Source organism: Vigna angularis, chromosome 2 (genome assembly GCF_016808095.1).
Source record: "Vigna angularis cultivar LongXiaoDou No.4 chromosome 2, ASM1680809v1, whole genome shotgun sequence".
Taxonomy (NCBI): Eukaryota; Viridiplantae; Streptophyta; class Magnoliopsida; order Fabales; family Fabaceae; genus Vigna; species Vigna angularis.
In genome coordinates this window covers 32,098,333-32,121,038 of record NC_068971.1, presented here as the reverse complement: position 1 = coordinate 32,121,038, position 22,706 = coordinate 32,098,333, and the positions used below count along the sequence as shown (strand labels likewise).

At 33.6% G+C, this 22,706-nt stretch overlaps 2 protein-coding genes across 2 annotated transcripts; both read left to right on the top strand.

Annotated features, from left to right (window-relative positions):
• Positions 1–832: 832 nt before the first annotated feature.
• Positions 833–3,377, top strand: LOC108328061 (F-box/kelch-repeat protein At3g27150). Its single transcript, XM_017561845.2, has 2 exons — positions 833–1,390; positions 1,760–3,377. The coding sequence occupies exon 2, from the start codon at positions 1,858–1,860 to the stop codon at positions 3,052–3,054; it is 1,197 nt and encodes a 398-aa protein (XP_017417334.1). The 5' UTR covers positions 833–1,390; positions 1,760–1,857; the 3' UTR covers positions 3,055–3,377.
• A 15,737-nt stretch (positions 3,378–19,114) lies between these two features.
• On the top strand, positions 19,115–20,959 carry LOC108327498 (ankyrin repeat-containing protein BDA1). Its single transcript, XM_017561194.1, has 2 exons — positions 19,115–19,717; positions 20,114–20,959. Exons 1-2 carry the CDS (start codon positions 19,115–19,117, stop codon positions 20,957–20,959), a joined length of 1,449 nt encoding a protein of 482 aa, XP_017416683.1.
• The last annotated feature ends 1,747 nt before the right edge of the window (positions 20,960–22,706 follow it).

Sequence of the window (22,706 nt, the reverse complement as noted above, 5' to 3'; positions counted from 1 at the left end):
TTGATAGGTTGAAGGATCTTCAACCATTGATACTTATTATTAAAATCATACTTCACAATGGATTTAATACGTTTTAGACATTTCTATTTCTAAAACTTAATAATTAGTTTTTGTATAAGTGAAAAATAAAAATTCAGATAAAATATAAATGAAAGCTAATGCACATTCATGCGCAGAGTGACGGAGTTAACAGTCAGCCAAAAACGAAATACATCAAATCAGAAACACATAAAAGTTTATATATTCTTTTCCTAGTTAAGTAGATTTACAAATAAATGTTTAATTAATATTTTTTAGAAAACAATACAGGCAAAAACAAGAAACTAATCTCCTGTCAATATTTTACTTTTATTCATAATATTTAAACCAAATATCTAAAAGAGTGTAACACCAATAACTTAAATAAGTTTGAACATTATATTGTGAAGGAATAAAAAAGTACAGGTAAAATACCCTATCTAAAAATTCCACACGTGACTTAATGACAAACCAATAACTTCTGAAACGAAAAAAATAAAAAATTATAAGATAAGCACGAATTGAAAATTTCATTAATCTAACCTTGTTTTTGGTTTCCTTTTCTAATCTTCCACGCCAACCGTTTCCTAAGACAGAGACCGAGCCGCCCATGTCCCTTTCTTCTTCATGACATTATTTTTTTCATTCTTTATTCTTTCACATTGGACTGCTGTAGTCAGTCACTGTGCACACCACAGTCACTTCTCTCTCTCTTTCTTCCTCTTCTCCTTTTCCAAATGGGGAATTTAAAAATCCGATGGTGATGGTGCAACACTGCCATTTAAATACTTATATTATGGTTTTTGGGTTTGTTTCTTATCCCACAAAAAAAATATAAAAACCATATACTAAATTAAGCTTATGTTTCCAGCAAATTGGTGTGTCTCTCTATGTTGGATCTCTCTCTTCTTTCTCCTCTGCTTCTTTTTCATCTTAAGTTTCTCCTTCAACATTCCTATTCACTGTTCCCTTCTCCTTCACTCTCAGATGGGTTATCTCATGATGTTGTGTTGTTAGCTTGAACTCACTCCGAAAGTCTCTTTTCTCTTTGTTTTCATTGCATGTTGTGTAACGCTCGCACTCCATTTATTGCTTCCTTTGACTTTTCTTCTCCTTTGCCACTGTTTTTGTTTCTTCTCTCTCTTTCCGTGTCATATCTTACATTTAACCAATGTTGTGTCATGGAGCGTTACTCTTCTTAATGGCTAAATAAACAGGCACAAACAAACCCATGTCTCAAAATATTCACCTTTTTCCACTTCCAAATCAATCTCTGCTCCTTGTTTGTTATTCTCTATGAAAGCAGGTGTATTGGCCAGCTTCTCATGATGTGAAGTCTTTTGGTTTTTGTGTGGGGGCGTCTTTCATTAGGGTAAGTATCTCTTAATCCATTGAGAAATCAATCTGTTCTGATTATATTCCTCTATACGCATTAGTTACTCTGGCGGAAAATTTCACATAAATAAATTTTCAATTGCTTGAACTTTTGTTAATCAACATCGAAATGCCTAAACCAGTGTCTTACACATATCATATATGTCACAAGATTTATTTGTATTTTCCTGGAGTTCATATACTTTTGATCAGTAAAGAAAACTTGAAAACTCAATCTGTTTTTTAACGTCTTATTTGTTTTTATTTTCCTCTTTACTGTATCTGGATTTCCATTCATAATCGTAACGTCTCGTATGTCTACAAGGGTTTCTGTTCCTGATATTCTGTATGGATATTCTGTCTGCAGTAACGGGGAATTTTATTGGCTAAGAGGGTAGAAGTTTTCCCTGATCAACATTTAGCAGAGGGCGTATTGAAGGAGTATTTGCCTGCAAATGACCTATTATGACCAACAAAAAAGCATTATCTGTCTCAACCGTTGTTAGTGGCTTTTGTTTGGGTCATAGGGCGCAAAAGATGAGAGTTATGGAGTTACCACCCTCAGGTGACAACGGTTCTTCTACTAACGAAGATGAACCTGTACCTCAGGATGCAGATTATAGTATAAGTGACGAGCTGGAGACTTCAATCTTAGCAAGATTTCCAAGGTCACAGCTTTGGAAATTGTGCTTTATAAACAAGCGGTTCTTGGCGCTAGCGAGGAGTGGCGAGATCTACAAAATCAGGAGGCACTTGGGACTGAAAGAACCATCTGTGTTTATGTTAGCTAGTGGGGAGAGCAATTGGTGGGGAATGGAGTGGCCTTTCATGTCAAGCAAGAAGCTCCCTCCTATTCAATCAGATTATAATTTTGAGTGTGGAGACAAGGAGTCATTTTGTGCAGGATCCCACCTGCTTGTCTTTGGCAAGGAGATTGATGGGGCTGTAACTTGGAGGTTTGATTCAACCAATAATGAATGGCTCAAAGGGCCTTCTATGATCAACCCAAGGGGTCTTTTTGCATCAGCCACATCTGGTGCAATTGCTTTTGTTGCTGGGGGCTATGATGCAACAACTTACACCCAAATTTTGGATTCTGCTGAGATGTACAACTCTGAAAGCCAGAGTTGGAAACCTCTCCCAAGGATGAACAAAAGGAGGAAGTTTTGCTCAGGTTGCTTCATGGATAACAAGTTCTATGTCCTTGGAGGGAAAGATGAGGATGGGAGGGTCCTCACTTGCGGCGAATTCTTTGATGGGAAGACATGGAACTTGATTCCTGACATGTGGAAGGATATTCCTCTTATTGCTCATGATCAACCCTCTCCACCACTCCTTGCTGTTGTCAACAATGAGCTGTACACACTGGATGCTTCTTCAAATGAGCTGAAGGTCTATATGAAGGGAAGCAATTCATGGAAGACTTTGGGAGTGGTTCCTGTGAGAGCTGATGAACAAAGAGGTTGGGGTGTGGCTTTTAAATCTCTTGGTGACGAGTTGCTTGTGATTGGTGCACCTTCTGTGTCACAGGCAGAGCGAGTCTTGTGTATGTACACTGGTTGTCCTGATCCTGCTGATGACAAATTCAGGTGGAGGCAAATTGGATGTAGCACCATTCAGCTCAATCACTTTATCCGCAATTGTGCTGTGATGTGGACCTGAAATTCTTATTTCAACAACAGCTCCAAAACAATCTAAATAAAACTTGGAGGCCAAGATGGAGTTTTCATTAGAACAAGCTTCTGTCTTCTGATGATTGATCTTTGTTTCTATTTTGCTACATGTTGGGGTGACTTTTTAAAACAACTTATTATTAGGAACCTTGTTCACGTACGTATCTTCTATCTTTAACCTTTGAGTGAAAATGGCAAGGAGTATCCTATTATTGTTGGTGATGAAAATGCTACTTTTTCTCTTTTTCTGCTGATTATGCTAGATTTCATATATCATGTTACTGGATATCATCAAATTTGAATCCTTTTGCTTCATTGCTTGAGTTGCCATGTTGAAAATGCTTTTCAGTTCTGCCACCGGTTGCCACTACTGATATCAAGTTATTTAGTTACTTCTGAACTCTGAACGGCAATATTTCCCACCGGTTGTGTTTTCGTTCAAAGAAAAAACAATACGAGAACCAGAGGAGAAATATGACGAATATTTGGAGGGCAATATTTTTCCATTAATTGCATGATTTTCTTTCCTCCGATCCCCCTCAATTTAAAATATTTTGTATCTGAAATAATTATTTAATTTTGAATCATATAAATTACATATTTTCATAAATCTTTATTCCAAGTTTAAAGGGCGCCAAAGCTTAGCTTTTGATATTTGATCCTCGAGATGCCAAATTGACATTGTGATTGTGTAATTAAAGTTTGCCGCATGAATACCAAGTACAACTGTGAATGACAAACTTATCCTCTGCACAGCATTTGCGTGTAAGTTTATATAATCAATAAATATTCCTTCAGATCTCGACGGGTAGGTTAACAACAGCCAAAACTTTCTCTTTTGCTCCAATTTTGTTGCATGGTTGATAATACTTATGGCTATGAATTTGATTTTCAGAATCCAATTTCCAAGAAAAGAATCCAAAACGAACATATTCTCAATTTATTTACGATATGTCCTTTGGAAATCGGTTCCTAACGATTGATCTAATCAGATTAATATTACTAAACTATAACACTCTATAATGTATAAATAATATGAAGACTAAATAAAAGAAGAAAAAGAACATGAGAGAAGAGAGATAGAAAGAGTTCCTAAGTTTTCCTAAGTTTTTTGATATAGAAATTTGATTTGACTTTTGTTTCAGGATTTTGTTTCAGGCTTTTCTATTGTTGTAATCTTCTGTATGAAAATGTAATTTCTTTAAATTATCTTCTAAATAATCCAATCATATCTTCAAAATATATTTGATTATTGTAGAGATCTAAAAATATTTGAGAAGATATTTATTAGATTAAAAAAAATATTTTGCAAATATTATCTTTTGATATTTATTGATATAGTTAAATAATGTAATTATTTAACAATATCAAATAAAATATCTTAAGATATATTTTCTCCAAATTATCTTTAATCATAAACATTTATCAATTATCAAAGCACTTTTAGTAGAAAAAATAGAGAAAATCGCAAGATCCAATTTTTGTTACTTGTTCACTTTTTCATGCTATGCTTTGATTGACTTTTTGAGGTCTTGATTATTTGTTATTCTTGGATTTATCTTTAAGGAGTCATGAAACTTTTACCAATTTATTTCTACATCTTAATAAGCTCAACTTAACTGTAGTTGTACTAATACATCGCAAAATATCCAAAGAATACTTATGCAACTAAAAAGCTATTTTAAATATGTTTTTGTATTGCATGCTAAATAAACCCAATTATAACAAATCCAAATAAAATATTCTATTAAAATACAAAATTCGATTAAGAATCCAATTTTAAAGGCTAAATGAGGACTTAAATGTGCATTCATCACGCTGCACAAAAGACATAAAGACATTGAGAGATAAGAAGACATTCTAACAATATTTCCTCAAGTTTTTGCACTAAAAGGTCGTACAAGCTACAATTGAAAGAAAGCACTGATAAAGTACTATTACACTGCAATGTAGACCAAAGTCTGACCAGCTGCCTAAAAGAGCTATGAAGCCTATCTAGAAGCCAACTCTGTATCCAACGGTCATTTCTCAAGAAGGCTATATAAAGAAGATTTACTAAAGAGAAGAAGTTGTTGAAGTTGAAAAAGGTGAAAATAGAAGAGAGTAAAAGAGAGAGAGAAAGGGAACATGCACAAGAAAATTAAGCATTATCTTTACTCTACCTCAAAGCATATATCACCTGATGCTCTTTAACCTAAGAGGAAGTATCTCACATGTTCATAGATTGTATTGTATTGAATTGAATTAAAAAACATATATTATGGGTGTTATGTTTTAAGTGTTTACCAGAGGTGTAGTTGAATTGCTTGAATATTAACATGTATGAACTATTGTAAAGTATCAGGTTTGTTTTATATTAATGAAAAATACTATGAACATATATGTTGGTTCTTATTATCAAGTCGTGAATTTCGTTTGCAAAAGTATATTTCTAGGGTCCAATTGCTCGACTAGTTTGGTTCATTACTTTCATACTACACCCATGCATACATACACAGATCTCTTAGAATTGTCATAATGTTAGTATTATAGGGGTCAATTGCATTACAAAGTTCTTTTGACCAAATCATAGTATAATTGGTTTTGGTTGATGATGTCAAACTTGTAGGACATAGTTTATGTGCTAAGTAAGTCTTATGAAAAATATATAATTTGGGAAGCACCATTAAAGATTATATGTTGCAAGTGGTGGTTGTAGATATTAAAGATTCTTCTGCTCACGTTCTTGTGCCTAGTGGGAGGTTTAAAGAGTGGGACAAGCTCTAGGAAATTTTATTGTTTGGTCAGCTAGATTGGCAAAGCTAATTTTAATAAGTATTGTTCTTCATGCTTGCCTTAATTACTTATGTATTTGTTGTATTTGGATGTATATATTATTATACTTATTTTCTTTAAAAGGAGGACGTTTATAAGATGACAAACACTGTTACATCTCCACAACCACAACCACTTATTATGACATACTTTTTCGCTATGTCATAAAAAAACACCTATTATGACTACCAAAACTATGATGTCAATCCACCTATTATAATAGATCAATTTTACCTATAATAAAAAGTCATTTTTGTACTCCTTTAATGTTGTAGTATGAAAACAAAAGGAAACTAGAAATAAGTTAGGAAAAGAAGAGAAAAGAACTCGTAACAATCCTAAACAATATTTTTGCAAATTTAGTTTCCTTGAACTCTGTACTCAGACTTTTACTCTTTTTATTAAATGAACCCTTCTATTAACTTGGGATTAAGTTACTAATGATAAACAAAACTAAAGCTTTTAATTTTATTTTATCAGCGAAAACAGTATAAAATGATCCTAAATTTTATGCCTTCCAAATAGACTTGGGATTTCGCAGTTTATCTCGAATAGATGTTTTTAATATATATATATATATATAACAGTTTTTAAACTATTATTTTTAAGTTAATAATAGGAGTTTAAGGCTTAATTGGGATGAAATGAAATTTGAGTATATCCTTCTGTAAAAGGCAGATATTTTCCTGCCTCTTCCTTTTATTGTATTTGTATTGTATATCTTTATCTATATAAATTATTTAAAGTTTTCTCCCCAATTTATGATATATTATTGCTAATATTTGTTATGTTGTCTCGTTTAGGTGACTCATGCCGACTTTAAGAAGGCCAAAGATAAAGTGATGTTTAAGAAGAAAGAAGGGGTGCCTGAAGGGCTGTATATGTGAAATAGTTCCATATATTATCCCCAGTCCTCTCGTTCTTTTTTTAATGTACTAGTCACGAGAACAACTATCAATTCATTTGTATTATGCGAACAAATATCATTTGTATTTTGGGGCCTTTGAATCTCAAACTACCAATATATAGTTTTCTACCAATTTCATTGAAGCAGGATTTGCTTATGAGAAATTTGACAAGGACCATGAGGAAAACATATATTGAGCGCTATGGAAGAACCGAATTCTTTTTATTCACATTAAGTTATCAAAAATTAATTAAATAATTTTGACTAAATGTTGACATTTTGATCCCATCTTGTGGAATTAACCATGTCGATGAACTGAAACCATTTACTGAAAAACGAAATTGTAGAGAAAGAAAAAAGGTAAATACAGCATAAAGAAAACTGTTAATTACTGAAAGGATGAAACGATAAATAATCGGTCTTGATACTTGGGACATCCAAATCCTTGGTCTTCAACCAAGCTCAGTTGTCAACAATCAAACCACTCGTTGGAGCATAGTTCAGCAAACCAACACACACGTCGTACATGCGACCACTGACTAAGTACAACATGACTTTGCTTCCATCCCCTCACACACACTTCCACCCTAGAAGTCATATGTACGTGCCGTTGTTTACAATCTATTCCAAAAACGCAAAGTAGAACACGACGTTGCTTCCCTTTCCTTATTATGCAAATTTTATTTTGGTTCTCTTTCTTGGGATAAATTAAATTTTGAGAATTACTTAGTATTTTTATTTCAGTCTTATTTTATTAGATTGAGTTTAGTAATATTTGTTAAGAGAAGATTCTCTATAAGATTGAATTGTCTAAATCTTTTCATATGTTTTGAAGTTTAACAAACACATATAAACAAAAAAAATAATATAATTAAAAAATAAGCGTTTTGAGAAAAAAGTTTTTGTAAATGTACCAATTCATGAGTAGACCCATACTATCAAACGATTTCCTCATAAAATACATCAATGTACTGTATGAAAGTCTTGCTAAACACACTCGTGCTATTTCTAAACAATGCTAAATAAGCTCTCACTACAAGATACAAAACAATGTTTTTGGTAACAATGCTATAAGATATAAACCTTGTTCGAAAAATATATGTTGAAAGATATCTTGCTAAACGCGCTCTTTGAATAATGAAAACCACAAGCACAAAAGCTCTAGTTTTGAACTGTTGCAAAAACAAGTTAGAATCGATTACATTAATTGGTGAATCGATTAAAACTCGTGTCTTTGCATATATCATTTTCAAATGTTCTGTGATGAGTTTTTGAAGAGAGAAAGTTTTCAAAATTTGTTTAAGTGTTAAACTTAATCGATTACATATGTTATGTAATCAATTAAGTCTATTATCTTTTGAAATTTGTTTTCAGCTGAGTCAAATTGCTCTAACGATCATATTTTTTAAATATGTTTGACTTGCATTAAATGAGAATCGATTACATTTATTGTGCATTCAATTATGGGTTGAGTTAGTTGTATTTCTGTTACATCTGATTTTCTATTATGTAACCGATTACACTACTAACATAATCGATTACTTTGTGTTTGTTATGACAGAAACCATAAATTGACGCATTGCTTGTATATCTGTAGAACACTTGATCAATTACATTTTCATATCTGACAATTTTCATCTGAGATAGTTTTACAGATTGCATTGACGCTCCAAGAATCAAGAAGCAAAGATCTTGAAGAAACTTGAAGGATTCTTGAGAGAAATTTTGAGAACTTGACAGACTGATCGTATATGCACTGTTGAGGTGTATTTGTTGTGATCATAAAACAATTCCGCACTAGTGGATTATGTTGTGTCCCTGTTCGTGTGCAATAGGAAGGAGAGCGAGGAGCTCTTAGACTTTGAGAGGGGATTCTCAAAGGGATTCTGCAGCAAGAATGTGTGGTTCTGTGTGTGCAGGTGTATTCGTTTCTATATTTGATTGTTTGAGTGGGAAAGGTGTTTACATTGTGAGGGTGCGTTCACTGTGAAACCTTTGGTGTAATTCTCCAATCATTATAGTGAAATATCCTTCAATCAGTGGTTGATTGGAAGAGTGACTAGATGTAAGCATTGAGGCTGAACCAAGATAAAAACTGTGTTTGATCTTCTTTCTCTATCTCTTTACATTTCATTGCATACGTACTTTACTTACAGCGCAAGAAAGTTTTAAAGATCATTCTATTTCTGCAAAAAGATTTGAAAAGTGCACATTTTTATAAATCACCAATTCACCCCTCTTGGTGTTGAGAAACAAGCTTCTTTATTTCTAACATCATCCAACGATGAAACCTTCATAAACTGCTTGGTATCTCTACTAGAATGCTAAACGATGTTTTCATCCAACAATGAAACTTTCATGAACTATTTAGTATCCCTACTAGAATGCTTAAACGATCAAATTCTGCTTGAGCAATAAATTTTTTGAAAAACTTATAGTTGTTCTGAATGTGCATTAAAGAGTATTAAATGCATAATGTTTCAAAACAACAAAAGTGATAAGAAATGACATATTTTCTTGCATGTATATCTACCCTACTTTGTGCAGATTACCTATGTCAAGCATCCACCTACTTTGTAATATATAAGTTCGAAGTGGACGTTAGAGACAAAGAAGACATTCACGGAATGTTCTCTCTACCAAAAGTTGTTCCAAAAAGATCGCACTACCTACTTTAAATAAAATACTAAAAATCACCTAAATTATATCTCCTATCATTTCTCCATTGTTTATCCAAACAAAACCACCCAATTTTCTAAGATTTACGTAATCTTCTTTTACTAAATTTCCATATTATTTAATTTTCATGTTTTTCCTTCATACACCTTCCTATTTTAATTTCTACACCAAATTAATAAAGGCTAAAATACCTTTTTGTCCTTAAGAAAAAATCTAAGTTTTTCTTAAACCTTCCCCTAGGAATTGAACCCACGACCATTCAATCTTAGACAACATCTCTACCAACAAACCAATACATAACATTTGTAATAACACACATTTATCACAATCCAACAAACATACCAAAATATGTGTTGCACTTTATTAAAATAAAATCAAAGAAATAACATAACAATTATATTCTAACAAAGAGGTACACACAAAACACCAATTACCAAAGAAAAACATCGAAGTCTCAAGACTACTTTATTTCTAATTTCTATATTTTTTCTCGAGTTTTACATTTATCTTTTGTGCAGTGATTCTAATCAAGTCTTTGTACTTTCATGATATGCACAAATATAAAAAACAAGGTATACAAGCATCAAAGCACTTTATCGTGCATATAGTGTCATTAAATGTTTTGAACATTGATAAATGTTAAGTTGTATTGCGAGTTCAAAACATTCTATCATTTGTTAACTCATTAATAAATGCATCGTTTAACAAAGCATTCGACATATAATTATCAGATGGTGTAAAACATTGGATGCTTATATTCAAAAGTTGTTTTTTTAGGACAAAATTGTTTAGAGAATAAATCATCTAAGCAACCCAAGTTTTGAAGTTTAACAAAAAGCACTAAACGAAATATTGTTGTAGGAAAATTATAACAACGTACGAAAGAAAGTGTCTCTCATTGAATTCTCTCAATGGACTATATGAACAAAATTAGCTAGCTTCTTACGAAAACAAAAGTCTATCTATTATATAACATGAACGTTAAAAAGAGATCTTTATTTAATACAATGTTATATCAAGTAAAGCTTTCTAGAGAAAACAACGTTTGACGAACGAACTCTAAATGTTTTAGCCTTAAAAAAAGCATCTCATGTGTATATCATCTAATGAATATACATGTTATTTGTCTTACCAGACGATGCATTTATGAATAAAATGACAAATGATGAAATGTTTTGAACACGCTATATTGCTTAACACTTATTAACATTCAAAACATTTAATGCATGTACGAAAAAAGTACTTCAATGTTTGTATACTGTCACCGCAAGAAAAATGCTATAACCTACGACCAAAATCTGTATGTAAAGTCAAAAATTTGTAGGTAATGCAGTGTTACCTACAGATTACATATGGACAAACATCCATAGGTAAAATGCTCGTAGGTAATGTTACATATAGGTTTTAAAAACACATACAACATTCATTTTATTCCAGACACACTTATTCCACTGTCAAACACTGATAGCCAACCATTGTAGCCTTAATTCCCTTTAACGTTATTTATACTAAGGTCTACAAACCAAAATGCTTACAACTTACTAAAACAATTATTTCCTCATATTAAAAAACATTTAATCAATCATCTACACATTCAGACCTTTGTTTAATTCTTTATTGGTCTAAAAACTTCTTTGCACTCTAGCTAGTTTTATCAACCATGAAATGATCAAATCATACTCATAATATAATTTACTAAATAACCCTTAATGCAGCAACAAGATAACAACTCTTAAGATTCAGGCTAGAAACAATTATTATCTTATTATGCACATATTTTGTACTACAACCACAAAATCCCAAAAGAAAATTGACCTTTTAATCCAATCAAAGGTTTCTCATTATTCCCTAAATCAATAATCAAGATTAACCTATAAATATGGCAAACATAACAAAATAAAATATTGCATCAAGAGATTTAAAAGTTTCTCAACGAAAGGAAAATTCTACGCAGTTACAATTAAGGTTCATGTATTCAATGTCATGCCTAAGACAAACAAAAATACACAATTTGAACTTAATCATTATCGTAGGTCTAGCCAAAATAGCATGAAATGTAACACATAAAGAAAACCAAGAACATCATAAAGAATATAAACATCATAGCCCTATGAACACGTTGATTCCCTCATCTATTTCACACACCAAAACCACATAAACCATAAACAAGGGTCGATTCCCCTTACACTTAAAACCTGATGATTTGGCCATCTAATTGCTACAACCAAGTGCATCTTACACTACTTGAGCAAGTCAAGACATCAAGATAGACACTACAAATATTCGTATTTCTGCACTATTCACTCATCATTCTCTAACTTTATATTAAACATAAACTTGTATTAACTACATCCAAAAACCAACCCCTACTACACAGACAAGGGCCTGTTACTACCCTACACCCAAAACTCACCTCAATTCTCTTTATCCAACACTTAACACAATAAACACAAACAAGGAAACATACCTTAAAATTATATTCTCAAATAGAAAACACACATAAGGAAACATATCTTGAAAGGCCTCTGAATATTGACTAAACGCAACACTGACAACTCAATCAAATTGTCCAAACAATGTTTGTGCCCACCACAAAAAAAACAAAGGTAGTACGGTTTTGGACTTCACAAATTTAGGTATTTAGGAATGAACCAACATTTTTACCAAATGAGTCTCCAATTGACAAACTCTACACCACGAACACTTATAGATGGCTAGAAGAACGAGGGTGCGGGTGTGAGGGTTTGATTACTAGAGAACGAGGGTTCGAGTGAGAGAGAATGAGGGTTTGAGTGAGGGAGAACGATCGTTCGAGTGAGGAAAAAAAGAGGGTTCGAATGAGGCAAAAGGAGGGATCGACTAAGGGAAAAGGAGTGTGAGTCCAAGGTTCCAATGAGGGAGAACGATGGTTCAAGTGAGAGAGAAATAGGTTTTCTTCTAGTGACGGAGAATAAGGATTCGAGTGAAGGACAAGCAGGTCTCGATGGAGAAGTAGGATGCTAGGAAGAAGGAGTGAAAGAACTTCTGCAAAGTCACCTTACAAAACTTTTTATTTTATTTTTTAATTAGTAATTATTTCAAAATCCATCTGTAATCAGTATTTTTCTCCCGTTACATACGGAAAAATCCGTATGTAATGCAATTTCATACATCCATAGGTAAGATCTGTATGTAACAAGTCATTTACGTACTGATCCAGATTCGTATGTAATAATTTGTAGGTAAATTGTATTTTCCTTGTACTGTGTTTCTTGATATCTATGTAGATCAATTAAGCAGAAAGATATGATCAAAATCATGACACCCAAGAAAAAGACATTGTGAGTAAAAAAGAACATTCTGGGAATGTTTTCCTTGAAGCCATGTGCTCTATCACATTGTACAATCTTAAGTTTTTGCTTAAGGCTATAAGAAAAAGCTATGGACCCTACAAAATAGAATAAAGTCATAGTTCACATGTAAAGGCTACCAACTCTTCAGAAGTCAACTTGTCTGTCTAATGGTCATGTTTTAAGACACTACTGGAAAAGCGGGAATTACAGACGGCATTTTACCGAAGGCCTTGAAGCCCTCGGTATTGAGACGATTACCGAAGGCTGTCAAGCCGTCGGTAAGGAGCTGACTAACTTAAGTCTGAAATCGGGTTCTTCGATCCCCAATTTCATTTTCTTCAGCCTCGTCGTTTTTGCCCATCTCCTCCCTTTCTTCACACAGTTCCCTCCCTTTCTTCACGCTCGGTCATTTTGTTCGTTAGTCACCGGTGGTGGTCCGTCACGGTGGTGAGTGGTGCGTTGATCGGTCTTGGTTCACGGTGCGTGGTGTTTTTGGGGAGTCGGGGGCTAGGGTTCGTCCTGGGTTGGTTGGTTTGTTGAGGGCTGGTGGTGTAGAGGTTGAGGGACTCTGTCGGAGGGGCCGTTGTGGGCATCTGTTGCTGTCGTGCTCGTGAAGTGGTATCTTGGTAGAGGTAAGTTCCACAGAACTTCATTCACACTGTCATGTTCATTTTGCTGAAGTCCAGACATTGTTGCTGCCTTCATCTAGTTTTCATTCACTTGTTAGTATATGATTGAAGGAACTTGGTTGAGGGACTTCGTTGGAGTGGTCGTTGTGGGGCGTGGCCGTCGTGGTGTACAAAGGCTGCCATCGTCAAGGGCTATCTTAGTTGAGGTAAGTTGTGCGTTTAAAATTCATTCTCAATTACTCTTGGACATGCTTTATTGCAGTTGTATCAAATTAGTGGATGTCATTGACTGTGGTTTGATTAACTAAGGTCATTAATTGGACAATGGACTATTTGTTTAGGTGTTTTAAGCATGAAGGGGGCATTTTGTTGCGCGATAAAACCTCATATCCTAATTGAGGTTCTAACTGTGCACATTGGTTACTGATATAATTGGAAATGATTATTATTGTCTTTCAGTGAACTCTTAATAGTTTTGACTGGTTTGTTTGGACAATCTAGAACTATTATATAGTGTTATTAATAGGAGGGATTGATGCATATGCTTTGTGTTGAAAAGAAAAAAAAATTTATGCATAAAACAACTTCATATAGTCTGACCGTATTAGTGTTTCCTGGTGGCTATGATTATTGCTTCTAAAGAGTATATAATTTAATTATGTGGTTTTAAGTCTGTGTCTGATGTTTCGGTATTCGGTGGAATTAGTTTGCTTATAATCTGTGTAGAACCTAGTAAAGTTTACATGGAAGTTAAGTGTAGTTTTACTTAGATACCTGCTGAATTGAAAAGAGAAAATTGGGATCTGGTATGATTGATTTATTGTACTAAATGTGGTGGCTATAATATCTCAGTTAGTTCTATTGAATGCTAGCAGTTTTGCAATTTTCTTTGATCTATTATATTCTAATTGGGGTTTCAATTGGGGTTCAATTGAGTAGTTGTTAATGAATGCATGCCTACGTAGTAGAATAGAATGGGATTCTAAATCTGGTGTGATTAAAAGGGTACTTGTATAAAAACTACTTTTAGCTTTTGAGTTTGTTTTCGATGGTTGAGTTGATGTTGCTAAATTCTGGAAATTATGTTGTGTGATTGATATTGGATAAATTATGGTATGATTGTAATTATTCTGCTGAGTGAGAGTAACTTTGTTTTGCTTCAACTTGAACTCAGGGGATTCATTTTTGGTTCCTCAATTGCGTTAGGCATTGTTGCCATGTTTTTTCCTTTATGCAAACCTGGAAAGCTACCAGGTATATATGTGTTGTGTTTAATGTAATTGAGCACTACTATTAATCTTAATTAATCTGTTTTAATTTAAAACTAGAATGTACCAAACATAGGCTAAAAGAAATGAAGAGCATTTTAGGTGGATGACAGGGTCTATTCTGACTGGAAAGGCCTTGTCATAGTCATATATAGTTTGACCATTCATTATTTCTTTGGGTCTGTTTTATTGTCAAATAACTATCTAGATAACTTGCCATGGCCGTGAGCTACTCTTCTTTCCAGCCAATGAACCACTTGATTTTTCTTCAGCCGTGAGCTCCCTATTTTATTCCAAAACATGTGCTGGATGCATACGTTGTTGTCCACCTCTCTCCCTCTTGCTGGACCGTGTGATTTGCTTCTCATGTGGGCGTGGTGCTTTCTTCATTTCAACTCCGAAGCTTGCTTCTTTACGTATTGAATGTGGCTTCTCCATCTCCATTTGCTGCTTTCTTTAAATCACGTTTCCAGCCAAAAATAAAATGTGGTGGCCCTTTCTCCATCCAACTTTACGATTTTACTTTTCTTAGGCCAAAGAAAAATTATCTAATGCTAGGTGGTAGCTCTTTTCTATGTAGGCCATGTCAACACTTTCACTAATTTGGAATTCCTGTCATGGACGTTAGCTTTGCCAAACTAAGTGGTGGCCCTTGTGTTGTCCAACTTGCAAAATTCTTCACTTTGAAAGTAATGAGTTGCAGCTGGAGCTTTGCCAACCATGAGTGGTGGCTGGACTTTCCTTCCCTATTCCTCTTCTTTCACACGTCCAACTCCATTCAGCCCTGAACTCATCTCCTTTTCTCTCTTAGCTCTTCCACTCCATAGAAGCCTTTCTTTTGAACGTGAGCTGCTGCCATGCTTCTCAAAGAAACCGTGAGCTTCCTTCTTCTTCCCAACTGGATGTGATGGTAGCTACAGCTGCTGGACATGTTTCCCCTCCTTCAAAGGCCGTGAGTGAAGCTTCTCTACGTGGCTAGACTGCTGCAAACTAGACCATGTAGGTAGCTGCAGCTGCTGGTGGAATTATCTTCACTTCATTCACGCTGCAAGTGGCTTCTCTTCACCTAAAACTCAAAGTTTGAGTATTTAGTACCTAAAAAGTGTACTTATAAGGTGACAAATTGTCATTTCACCTAATGTAGACTCATTCTAAGGTATGTGAACATCCTAACATGTCTAAACTAGTGGAATGAAGCTAGGAAACTTGTCAAAAGCAAAGAATTACCTAGCCAGCAAAGGTCAAAGTTGACAACATGTTATCTCACCCAAGTTGCTCATCTCATAAACATTGTTTCTTTCCTCCATCATGGGGTGCCAAAACATCACTTTCCTCCACTAAAACACCAGAACCAGCCTAAGACAAGATCAAAAGTGCTTAAAACTCACTTCTTTTAACAATGGTGACCCCTGTTCACCTGACTGAGTACCTGTGTTGGACTTTCTGTACAAAATCCAATTTTCTCTCGGGTAATCGTTTACAGTGTCCTTGTAATCGATTACAGTGTCAAAGAAGGTGTAAATTTGATTTCTAAAGCATAATTTGAAAGGTCTTTGAGTATAGATTCCAACAAAACAAGAATCAACTCATTTGGAGTTCGGTGGAGAAAGTTATGAGCAAAAGAACAAGCAAAGGTCAGAGTTGGCAAAAATATATGAAACGCTAACTTGAAACAATAAACTGTACCAACTCAAATGTCCAAAAATTACATATTAGTAGTCATTGGAAAGATTTTTGAGTCTAGTTTCTAATAAAAAAAGAATCACATCATTTCGAGGTCGGTGGGAAAAGTTATCAGTAAAATAGCCAGCAAAGGTCAAAGTTGACAGCATGTTATCTCACTCAAGTTGCTCATCTCATAAACATTGTTTCTTTCCTCCATCATGGGGTGCCAAAACATCACTTTCCTCCATCATTGGGACATAATCACATCACTAACCTCCCTCTCCCACCACTGAAACACAAGGAATAGCCTAAGACAAGTGTAAAAGTGCCTAAAAGTCACTTTTTTTTCAATGGTGACCCATGTTCACCTGACTGAGTACCTGTGTTGGACTTTCTGTACAAATTCCAATTTTCTCTCGGGTAATCGTTTACAGGGTTGGTGTAAACGATTACCAGACCCTTGACTGAGTACCCTCCATTATACTTTTTTTTTCAGCTATTTGGTAATTACCGAAGGCTTTTGGCCCTCGGTAATTACCGAAGGTCAAAAGCCCTCGGTAAATGTTAGCGACAAGCGATTTACCGAGGGCTCTTTGGCCGTCGATAAGCCTTCGGTAATTACCTTTTACCGACGGTTTTGGGCTATTTCCGAGGGCTTCTGGCCTTCGGTAATGCCCTTCTTTTTTGTAGTGAGAGAAACTATATATAGAAGAAAGCTTGAAGAGAAGATGTTATTGATGAAAAACACAAGAAAGATAACATAAGAAGAATAACAACGTAAAGAAAGAGAAATGATTAAAGTGTTCTTATATCGTCTGAAGTTCAATATCTCTTAAGAAAAAAATCTTTGTAAAAAAGAGAAACACATTAAAGTGTCACAGATTGTATTATATTAAAACACATATCCTCTTGTTGAGAGTTAACCGTCTATACCTTGTAGAAAATCCATTTATGGATTTGTTGTAAGTTCTGAAGAGAACTAAAATACTTCGTTGTTCAACTCGGGTTGAGTTGAATGTCTAGACAGTTACCTAGGGTTAGATCTTGGAGAGGCTAAACTTAGTCTAGTCATGTTGACTAGGAAACCGTGAGTGGTGTTAATACTTGTTGTAACCAAGAGTGGTGAGAATACTCGATGAGATCATAGAGAGGCAAAACTCGTGTAATCTTGAAAAGATTAGTGAAACCCCTCAAGAGTTATTAACGAAGAACCAAACATAGCTTAGGTTAAGTGAACCAGTGTAAAATTTGTGGTTTACTACTTTCCTATCCAAAACGCTTTCCATTTACTTATCTCATTAAAAACTAGCGTATAATAATTTTACAATTCATAATTATCTTTACAAGTCATTAGACACTACTTTGCGAAAAGAATTTGAAAAACACCATTCACCCTTCCCTTAATGTTTTTCTTGTGTATTTCATGTTTGTGATTTATAGCGTTTAGCGAAATTTTCTTTAGACACGATACATTTCATAAGACGTTTTGCTTTATTAACACTATTTGAATAAAACATATTTTAAGCTTTAGTGTGTATATGAGCATTGAGATAAATGCTTCCTTTCTCCAAATGTTGTTTGCAAAACAAAGTTCATTTAAACGATGTGTTTGAAAGCCTTCTTTTATGATTCATTATATGATTCAATTTGATAGACATTTCCTGTTGTCAGACGTTGTTTTAAAAACAAATTCTATTGGACAATATAATCTAGAAAAAGTTATTACAAGCTTGTTTTCGTTCAGAAAAGATGTTCCAAAATATATTTCTTCTAATCGCTTTTCTTTTGAAACAATATTTCTTTTAGACTCTTTTCTTTTAAAACAATATTTCTTTGAAAGTGATATTTTGTTTAATGTTGTTGGTTAAATTTCAAAACTTAAGTTGCTAAACAGTTTGGTCTCTAATAAACATCTTGTCTTATTAACGTAAAGGATGAAAAATTTAAGGGTTAATTAGTAATTTTGTTTGAGTCTTATGTTATTAGTTTAATCTAGTAATATTTAGTTTAATTTTTATAAAGATGGGTAGTTTTGATTTTCCATTTATTTAGTTAGGTTCAATATTATTTTATTTGGTTGATATAAGATAGAGATAGATTAAGTAGTTTTTTTAAATTGAGTTTTTTTCCAGTTTTTATTATAGTTAGGAAGCGTTCTTATATGGTGCTCTATTTTCTCATTTCTACCCACTGTGAAACTTTCATCTTAACGGCCTAAAACCCTTGGCAGGAAGACTTTTGATGCAAGACCACTAATGAGCCTGAACTCAACTACATAAGTAATTGACACTACTCTCAACCCAAAATTTTAAAGCAATGAGTTAATTGGTTTTCATTCTTACATGGTACTCTCCTTTCTCATTTTTATCCAATGTAAGATTTAGACTCACTTGTCTTCCCAACACTCGTGATGCTCTCCTTCTCGTCTAAAGCTCTTTGATTGAATAATAAACATTCTAGGAAGCCAGAAAAAGATCCAAATAGGAACAACTTTAATTGATTTGCTAACAAAATACCTTGACTAGCTATGTTGAATCTTCTGAAATATTAGTGTTTGACGTGTTGAAGTCTTTCCATTGACTGCCAGTGTCAACGTCGGAGACTATTTCCTGTTTTTGGTCAGGTCTCATGGATTGCATACTGGGTTGGTTGTTGCTTCTTCTTCTGTGTGATACATCTTACCTTCTATATATATCAACCAATTCTTTGGCTTCCCTAAGAAACATCTTTCATTTGGTTACCCTTTCTAATAATAATGGAGGTGAAGGCAACTCCAACATTAGAGGATCACACAATAACAACACTCTACGAAGCATCACTAAAGGGTTGTGTAAGTACCCTACAAACCCTGATCCATAGGAACCCTCTAATTCTGAATAGAGTTTCACTCTCTCCCTTCAGTGACACCCCATTACACATAGCCTCTTTGCTTGGACATTTCGAATTCTGTGAGGCTCTTGTCAAAATAAAACCCAGTTTAGTTAGTGAAGCTGACTCCGAAGGACGTTTCCCTCTTCATCTGGCTTGTGCCGAAGGGCACAGTGAGGTTGTGAAATTACTTTTGCTCACAAACCCCGATGTTTGCTATGCTGTAGACAAAGATGACATGCTTCCTCTCCACTTGGCTGCAATGAGGGGACGCGTAGGAGCTATTCAAGAGTTGATCAAAACAAGACCAGACTCCATTCATCGTATCACTGACAATGGATCTGTTTTGCACTTTTGTGTTAGGTATAATCATTTGGAGGCCTTGAAATTCTTTATGCAATCAGCAACAATGAACCAAGAGTTTCTGCTTGCCGAAGACAAAGAGGGTAACACAGTTCTGCATCTAGCAGTGAAGCTCAAACAAATTAAGGTACCATTTAGTATCTAAAGTGTCTTAGATAAATATTAATTAATCACATATTCGTTGTTAACTCATGAATTAGACCCAAAAGCTCATTAAAATAAGTTTAAAAAGTCAACAGATTCTACAGTGAAAAGTGACGCACAAACCTCTATTTTTCTCTCTCTATCTCACTTATTATGTTATATGTTCATGCATCATTTTCATTTCATAATAAAGACTCTTCCAAATTGTTATCTCATTAGGGTTTAACAACTTTGTAAGATTTTAGACTTCTCGTATGATCAACAAATGCATGAGCTTAGGTAAGTCAAGTGAAATATTTTCTGTTGGTGACAGTGCATGTCAGTATGCTGATAAAACAAATTAAACAAGAAATAATTCGTTTATCCATAATTTTTGCAGACCATAAAATACTTACTCACGCTACCAGAAATGAGAACAGCAGCTAGAGCTTTAAACGAAGCAGGCTTAACAAATTTTGAGGTGATGGAGAGTGGTCCAAGAGATTTCATAACCCTAAAAATCGAACACATGCTAACTGAAGCTGGAGTTCAAATGATCACTGAAAAACAACAAGGATCATCGTCAGCATCACCATCACCAAGCATCATCCCTACTCAACCACCACAAGAAGCCAAGAGAATGAAACTCTGGGAGACCCTATGGTTAAAATACCTGCAATACCGACCAAATTGGATAGAAGAGAAACGTGGGAGTTTGATGGTAGTGGCCACTGTGATAGCCTCCATGACTTTTCAGTCAGTAATTAGTCCACCAGGTGGGGTTTGGCAAGAAGACACTTTCTCTGGTGGACTCAATTGCAGTTCTTATGGCATATGTAAAGGAGGCACTGCAGTTTTGGCTTATGATTTGGCACATGAAGGGTTCCTAAGATTCGCGACATTCAACACTGTCTCATTCTTTTCTTCTCTTTGCGTGGTGATGGTGCTCATTAGCGGACTTCGGGTTGACAACAAGCCCATGATGTCGATGTTGACCATTGTGTTGTTCTTGGCACTCTCTTCAATAAGTCTGGCTTACGTTTCTGCACAGCGATTGGTGACACCAAATCACCTTGCCCACAGAATTGATACCGTGAACGCGCCTCTCCGTACGGTTTGGAAAATCATAATTGCAGTTGTGGTTTTGTTTCACTTTCTTCACTTGTTCATCTTATGTGCGAAGAAGTTCCAGGTCAAAATGCTATCTAACTCAAATCCTTTACCACTGTTCACTGGATCAGATTGATGAAAAGATTTCATGCAACATTTCTGATCAGATCATATCCAAAGCTTTTCTTTCTATTGTTTTCATTTAAAATAAAATAAAATTGCATTTTCAACAGTTCTAAAACATAATTTATCTATTACTTTCTCTTATGGTTTCCTTTATTTAAATGTTTTCCATTTGGATGTCAGAAAAACTGGTACTTATTTTATGTAAAGATTTATCATATCCAATTAAACTGTGAGAAAATTATGTAAATATTAAATTGTATTTACTAATTAATAATTAACTCTAATGTACATAGATCTTCATAAATATGCAAAGTAAAATCAGGCACCTGAAAACAGTTTTTGTTAATTTAAAATTTATTTATTTCTGTAAATACATTAAAAGAATGGTATGTATACTTACAAGTCAATAGTGTTATAAAATTGATTTTTTTTATCAAAGACTTATTTTAAACAACTTAAAATTAGACAAAGAAATAAATACAGAAACATAAAACTACAATCCACAACACAAATTAATCTCATGTTATTCTTTAACAACGTACTTATACTCATTCATACAATATGTAATTTTTACGACAAAGCTAATATAATATGATCTATCATAAATTATGCATTCCGTGCTCTTTTATTGCTAGGTTACTTTGATTAGCAAAAATATCTCATTCACACCTAAATAAGTGTTTCAGGGAGCCCAGCATAATTGATTAAGTGATTGACGTAATTAATTATACTCAACAAATGTAGATTATGTGGCACTTTCACCACAACTAATTATCTACCCACATAATAGACTATGTGGCACTTTGACCATAATTAACCAATTATCTTACCCACATAGATTATATCTTATCTCTACCTTTTAGTTGAACACACGTCTATATTTCCACGTATTCATTTTCATCCAAATTACACTACAAGAAATTTATAAATAATAATAATTAATTTAGATATCAATTTATAAATTGAAAATTATTGATAATTAAAATAGTTTCTATTATAAATAAAAAAATTATAATTGGCCACTAAATTGATAACTAATTTTTTTTTATTATGAATTGATTTTTAAATTGGTAATTGAAGTTAGCTATCAAAATTTTGAGTACCAAATAAATTACTCACTAATTAAGAAATTAGTCTCTAAACATATTTTTTGTAACTAAAATTTGTCATTATTTAAAAATTTTCTTATAGTGTTAACAACTTTCATTCGATGTAAACATGCTCATGTCTCACAATATTAACATATTATTTCCACAATATTAATAAAATTTTGATTATAGTTAGGAACAATTTTATTTTTATAATTATAATCATGATAATTATAATTATATTTAGGAACATTTTTAATTTTATTACCATTATTATAATAGTAGTAATTATAATTATTTTTAGGAACATGTTTAACAACTTTTTTGTTTTTTAAATTATTATTACTTTCAGCGTTGATTGTTTTATCAAGAGGCTTCTTTTTATTTGAACATAAAATACATTCTTCACTTTTATTATATTTACCTTTCTCATAATATAAAATTTTATTTTTCAATTCTTTATTTTCTTCAAGAATATTTTCGTAATTTGATTTTAATTCTTTAAATTCCTTTTTTAATTTCTTATGAGCATTATTTAATTTCTCTTATTCAAATAATAATTCTTTATATGTATTAAGCAATTCACTCTCGCTATAATTTAAATTTTCAGAATCGCTAGAAATACTTACTTGATTTTCTGAGATGTCATCATCAGTCATCAAACATATG

Bases quoted from the DNA above. Each gene is read 5' to 3' on its own strand.
- LOC108328061 (XM_017561845.2), top strand. From the start codon at position 1,858: ATGACCAACAAAAAAGCATTATCTGTCTCAACCGTTGTTAGTGGCTTT.
- LOC108327498 (XM_017561194.1), top strand. From the start codon at position 19,115: ATGGAGGTGAAGGCAACTCCAACATTAGAGGATCACACAATAACAACA. The intron at 19,718-20,113 runs GTACCATTTAGT...TAATTTTTGCAG, and splicing joins TGAAGCTCAAACAAATTAAG to ACCATAAAATACTTACTCAC.